General features: G+C 48.8%; 1 protein-coding gene across 1 annotated transcript; it reads left to right on the top strand.

Annotated features, from left to right (window-relative positions):
- Positions 1-4,768: 4,768 nt before the first annotated feature.
- On the top strand, positions 4,769-5,389 carry LOC105557647 (uncharacterized protein PF11_0207-like). Its single transcript, XM_012004947.1, has one exon. The coding sequence runs from the start codon at positions 4,769-4,771 to the stop codon at positions 5,387-5,389; it is 621 nt and encodes a 206-aa protein (XP_011860337.1).
- The last annotated feature ends 585 nt before the right edge of the window (positions 5,390-5,974 follow it).

Here is a 5,974-nt window from a genome sequence, read left to right as displayed (position 1 = left end):
AAACGGTAGCTCCAGTGTCGAAAAGAAATTCTATCTTCCCTTTCTTGGCTTCCTGAGTGGGCAGAGAGATTAAATCCAGGCCAGCATCGGCCTTACGGTGTGCCTTGACGTGAGTCACACGATAGGCGGCGGCATTTTTCTTAACCTTTTTGGTCTGGTCTTCCTCGTCGCTACTATGTGATTCTATATTTTTTATCGCCTTAGTATTTGCGTCTCGTTTGTCCGTACCATGGGCGCGTGTATGTCTCGTTCCGTTATCGCTGTCGCGGCGTGTCGAGTTTCGTCGCTCGGGCCGTCCGTGCAGTGACCAGCATTCGTGGCGTGCATGCCCTGCCTTTTTGCAGTGGTTGCAATACTTTTCTACCGTGTTAATTCGTGGGCGTCCCTCCGGTTTCGGCAAGGAGAATCTATTTGCGTATCGGCTGCTTCGGCAGTCACGTCCGTAGTGCCCTCTTTTTCCGCACTTCTGGCACGTGATTCCAGGGTCGGCGGGGTATTTTGCGGTATTGTTCTCGCCGGGGCGTCGGTACGAGCTCTGCCGGGCGCTCGGGCCTTTAACTTTTTTCTCGGTGCTAGCGCCGGCAATCGCTTCCTGCAATGTGCTGTAATGCTGCGATCGCACTAACACTCTGATCTCTTCGGGCAGGCCTATTTGAAAGTTGCAGAGTGCTTGCTCCTTTATGCTCTCTAGGATGGCTCGCTGTTGATCTACCGTATGGGCTTTCCCGTTTTCCATGGCTTCATATAGCTCCATGGCTAAGACTTCTACGCGTCTCCCGAAAGCTTGTGCGTTTTCTGTGTGTTTTTGTCGGAGCGAGTTAAACTCTAATTGTAAATGAGCCGTGCTTCGTTTACACAAATATTCGCGTTCCTATTCACGCTTCAATTGTTCGTAATTCTCTCTCGTTCGCGTGTGGAAATCTATCATTGCCTTTCCTTTGAACTTGGTGCATAATATTGCCTCTAGTAGTGTGTGTTCGTCGGCCGGGTGGATGTTTTTCATCGCGTTCGAGCTCACGTTTAAGAATTCTCGAACGCGGTTTGCCGAATTACCGTCGATCTCGGGTATCATGCTCCGCGCTTCCTTTAACGACAGGAAACTGACTGTCGAGCCGCGTTGGTTCCGGATATCACTCGTTGATCTACCGTATGTTAAGTCTAGCGCGTGTTCGTGGAAGCTTTGAGAGTCTCTCCGTTGCTCTCCCGACCGCGGGGGCTCTTCCCGTTCTAGTCCGTTCACTTTAATGCGTAGTTCGCGAATTTTTTGTAGTAGTTCATGCAACATGGCCCGCTCCCTAGGGGACCCGTTGAAGGTGACCCTTCTGCTATTTAGCGGGCTCACGTTTGCGTTTTCTAGCGATTGATGTAGTCGTTGAATTTCTGCGTCAACATCGGCGTTAGGCGGGTCCGCCAAGATGTTATTGGACGTACTAGCGATTGGTTGCGACGTGGCGTTCGGCAAGGGATCTCCGAATGTGCTGGCAATTGGGTGTGCCATGGCGTTCGATAAGGTACGTCGGACGTGATTGAAGTCAAGTCGGTGTCGTGACGTCGGGGTATCGAAAATTGTGTTCGTATGTCGAGGGTGTCGGGGTCTACTAGTACCCACGCTATTCGCGGGGTCGGAGGTGTTATTCGCGAGTAAGCTGAAATCGCTGGGGTCGAACGGAAATTCTCGGTCGATTGTAACATTGGTTGGAGGACTCGCCTCACTATCGCTGCTCGAGCGGGTAAGGTTAAGCACGTGGCGCGAAATATCACGTATGTGTCTTAAGGCGTCCGCGGCGTATTGTATCACGGAAGTTTCTTCGGCGTTGGATGTACGTTTATTTAACGATAACGAGTTATCGGGGGTCAATGTTAAACGAGGTTGTCCGTCCTGGGACATTCGCGGACAATGCGCTGGTTAATACATGATTTGGGACATGACTCGTAGATCATGTTCGCGCTTAAGTATAATTGGGTGCGGACTCACGCTACGTTGAACCGCTGCATGTTGTTGTCCGCTGTCCTGGCTGCTTGGCTGCTCGTCGTGCGGTAGGTCAGTGCCGTCTCGGGTTGAGCTGATCTCCGCGCGGTGAGTCGGTGCCGTCTCCGGTTGCGCTGCTAGCGTCTGCTGGCGGGGCAGATCGGGCCGTCCTCGTGAAGATCGTTGTGCCGTCTCCAGTCCTCCGCTGCTACCGGGGTCTTCCTTTTTACTTATTTCAATGTTGCCTCGGGGTTCTCCTTGGTTCCTTGCAATCACTGAGTAATGGTTTCTTCGATTCTCTCGGTTTCAGGCCTTGGTCCTCTGCGTGAGTGCAACTAATGGCGATCCCACCGCTGCCACCAGTGTTGTGCTGCCGACTGGATCGGAGCACGGTAATTGGGTCGTTGCCGGAATTACACTCACAACCGGAAGGCCATAAGCCAATATTTTTACCAAAATCCTTTTATTAAAATCTATACAGAAACGTACACTCTGGTGGTTTACTCGAGATTGACCCGCCTTCCTTCCTTTCCATTCCATTTTATATCAACCGCGCTTGGCCCTGTTGTTAGGCCGTTTATTGGTTAGTAAGCGGTTTTTCCCTTAGCAACTGTATGCGCGGCTTCGATGGTTTCGTACTTTGTTCCGGGTATTCGTTTTCGTCGCATGCGGCAGGGGTTATCTGACACCTTGCCGCGTGCGAGGTCGTCGTCTGATGTGCGGTGCATCGCACTCATGACAATTTATTGTAATATCTATGTTGATTACATGTCTTCTAAAAATAAATGATAAAATATTTACAATGTCATACATCTATTATACATGTTTTACAATGGTATACATTTATTATAATCGATGTGGATAAAATATATCTATGCTGATTAAAAAATAAAATGAATTTATAAAATATTTACAATGGTATTTTATAATGTCCCCATGGCAGTGTTTCTGTAGAATCGGGCACAACGTATCGCTTGTCATCGTACGGACTCAGAGCGATTTTCGTTTCGGCTACATTGCACACCTCATGCAGCTTCGATCTTATACATACAAGTCTGTTGGCGAGTCATTTCTATCTCATCGTTGAGACACCGCGTGGAATCGTCGAACGTTATCGATCGCGCTACCACGTTACTCTTTACGCCTTTAGCCTTCTTTGTATCTTTCTTACCGTCTACCCTCAACGCGTACATCTTCGCTCTGAGCCCGATGAATTCCGTCATTATCGCACCATTATTCTCATCCTTCGTTAAACCTGGCACTTTTTTATTAGCATATGGAATATCGTACGCGTTATCTGCCGGATAATCGCTCGTGTCAAATCTATGAATATCACGTTTCATCGTCTCGTACACGTCCTCGCACTGGATGTGATATATAAGGCTATCTGGAGACTTCCGTTTCCGGTGTGAATGAGAGTGACACGTGTAAGAATCGAGCTGGAATTGAGAGGGCGAGAGAGAGAGTGAGAGGAGCGAAGTGAGAGCGAGAGTGAGTAGAGGTGAGTGTGAGAAGGGAAAGGGACGAAGGGAGAGGAGGGAGATAGGGTGCGGGTGAAAAGGGAATTGTGAGAGGAGAAGATAGGAGAGAGCGCAAGGTGACAGGTTAGGGCACGGAGTGAGAAGCTCGGAGAGAGGTAGTGAGAGTAGTAGGAGCGGCGCCAGGCGCGAGCGCCGGAAGGCATAGAGTAGGCGGAACATAGAGGGGAAACAGGAAAGAGAAAGCGAGTAGACCAGGCAGGCCATAGAGTAGGAGTAGAGAAGGAATAGGGAAAGGAAATCTAGAAATGGATGAAAACAGCGGGGAAATACAAGAGGATAGAATAGAATTAAAAGGAATAAGTAGAATAAAAGATGTAACGTGCCGTAAATAACAAATGACTCTCCCCACCGCGCACAAGTTCCCCGGCACCACTCCGTCCCGCACCTACGACCGAACAGTATAAAAGACGGCGAAAAATCCACCGAGACACCAGATCCCGACCAGCGAGCTGAGCAGGTCTTCCGACGGTGACGACGCGCTGAGTCCGAATCGCTTCCAACCTCGCGAGTTGAGCGAGAAACCGAACCGTCTCTGATCCTGACGCGTGTTGAGCGTCTGCTCGAGAACCGCGAGCTGAGCGGGAGATCCTCTCCGAACCGTGTCACGCGTTGAGTGACGATCCTCTCCGTGGGCTATCGCGCGCTGAGCGAAGCCTGTAATCCTCGCCACGTGTTGAGTGGCTCGTATTTACAACACCCAACCTAACCGCGACCGCGAGCTGTCACCGGCAAGCAGACAGTATACTGCGCCGACACCGAACATACCGCGCCTGCGCCGCCCGCACTGAACCGCCGTACCGCGCCGAGTCCGAGCAAACCGAACCGCGTACGAACGCACCGGCCCGAACCGATACTACCGCGCCGCCGCCGACCGTATCGACCAATAAATCATCGCCGCGCACAGATTATATACCTTTCGGAGCGCTCGTGCGCCAGATCACGTCAGCGAACCGCCGTCAGAACGGCAATAGTTTATAAGGGTAATTGTAAGTTAGTTATAAGCGATACATGTAGTTTAAGTGTAAATATATTCTAGTAGTTAAGATTACACCTGACTCTCTCTCTCATTTCGAATTGCCCACCGCCGGACCCTCGAATTCCCACGGCTATCCGTTGCACAGGAGTTACATATTTGAACGGTCACAAAGAGAAAGGAAGAAGCGGGAGTACAGGATCGCTAGAGGAAATATGGAAAAGGAAAAGAATAGAGTTGGATAGTAGTGGAGGGGAAGACATATTTAAAAAGAGTAGGAAAACGATGAGATCGCCGAAGGAAGGGATAGGGGAAAAAGAGAGAAGTATAGAGGAAGTGTTGAGGGAAATGATGAAGGAGCTGAGGAGAGAGGTAAGGGAAGATAGCAGAAAAATGATGGAAGAGTTGAAGGAGGAATTTAGAGAGAGGGAGAGGAAGGCAAGAAAAGAAAGAGAGGAAATAATAAGAGAAGGGAGGGAGCAAATGAAGAAGTGGATGGAGGAGAAGGAGGAAATGAAAAAGCATATAGAAAAGATAGAGAAAAAAATGGAGGAGATGCAGACAAGGGGTCAAGGAACGAATGGACATGGAGGAGAGGTAAATGAGGAGGTGAAGAGGCTAGAGGGGAAGATGAGAGGTATAGAGATAAAACTAGAAAGGGAAGAGAGAGAAAGGAGAAGGAGGAATATAGTAATAAGAGGGATAAGAGGCGGAAAAGAGAGGGTAGAGACAGAGATTAGGAAGATAATGAAAGAAAATGGTGTAAAAGAGGAAGGGCTGGAAATTAAGAGGATAGAGGAAGGAAAGGAAGGAGAAGTAAAATTAGCGGTGGTAAAGATAGAAGATTTGGATGAGAAGAAGAGATTGATGAGAGAAAGGAGAAAGCTAGGAGAAAAAGGAGTGTAAAATGAAGACGATTTAACGTGGAAGCAGAGAAGGATGAGGTGGAAAATAGAGGAGATAGCAAGAAAGGAAAAGGAAAATGGTAAGAGAGTGTGGCTGAGATATGGATGGATTCAGATAGAGGGGAAATGGTGGAGGTGGGATGAGGAAGAAGAAGTAATAAAGGATGGAGAAGGGAGGATATGGAAGGAGAAGGGGGCGAATAGATGAGTTAAGGGGTGAGAAAGAGGAAGGGAGGGGGGATATGAGACAGAGAGGAAGATGAAAGGTATGGAGAGAAAAGGGGGGGCGAGTAGGGGAGGAGAGGGGAGAGAAAGAGAAGAACAGAGGGAGGAGGAAGACAGGAAAAGAGGGAAGAAGGGAGAGAAAGAGAAACGTAGAGGAAGAATTAGAAAAGAAAGAGGAAAAGAAAGGATTAGAAGAGGAAAGGAGAGGAAATAGATTAGGAAAGTATAGAGGAGAAAGAGTGAGAACAGAGAGAGAAGAAGAACAGGAAGTAGAGGAAAGAGAAAAGGGAAAAAAGGATGATGAGGGAGATAGCAGGTATGAAGGGAAGGGAATAAGCATAGCGTTTTGGAATGTAGCAGG

Source organism: Vollenhovia emeryi, unplaced genomic scaffold (assembly GCF_000949405.1).
Source record: "Vollenhovia emeryi isolate VEMERY1.0 unplaced genomic scaffold, V.emery_V1.0 DF939437.1, whole genome shotgun sequence".
Lineage (NCBI taxonomy): Eukaryota > Metazoa > Arthropoda > Insecta > Hymenoptera > Formicidae > Vollenhovia > Vollenhovia emeryi.
Note: the sequence above shows the minus strand (reverse complement) of the source record. Positions and strands in the feature narration are given on the sequence as shown.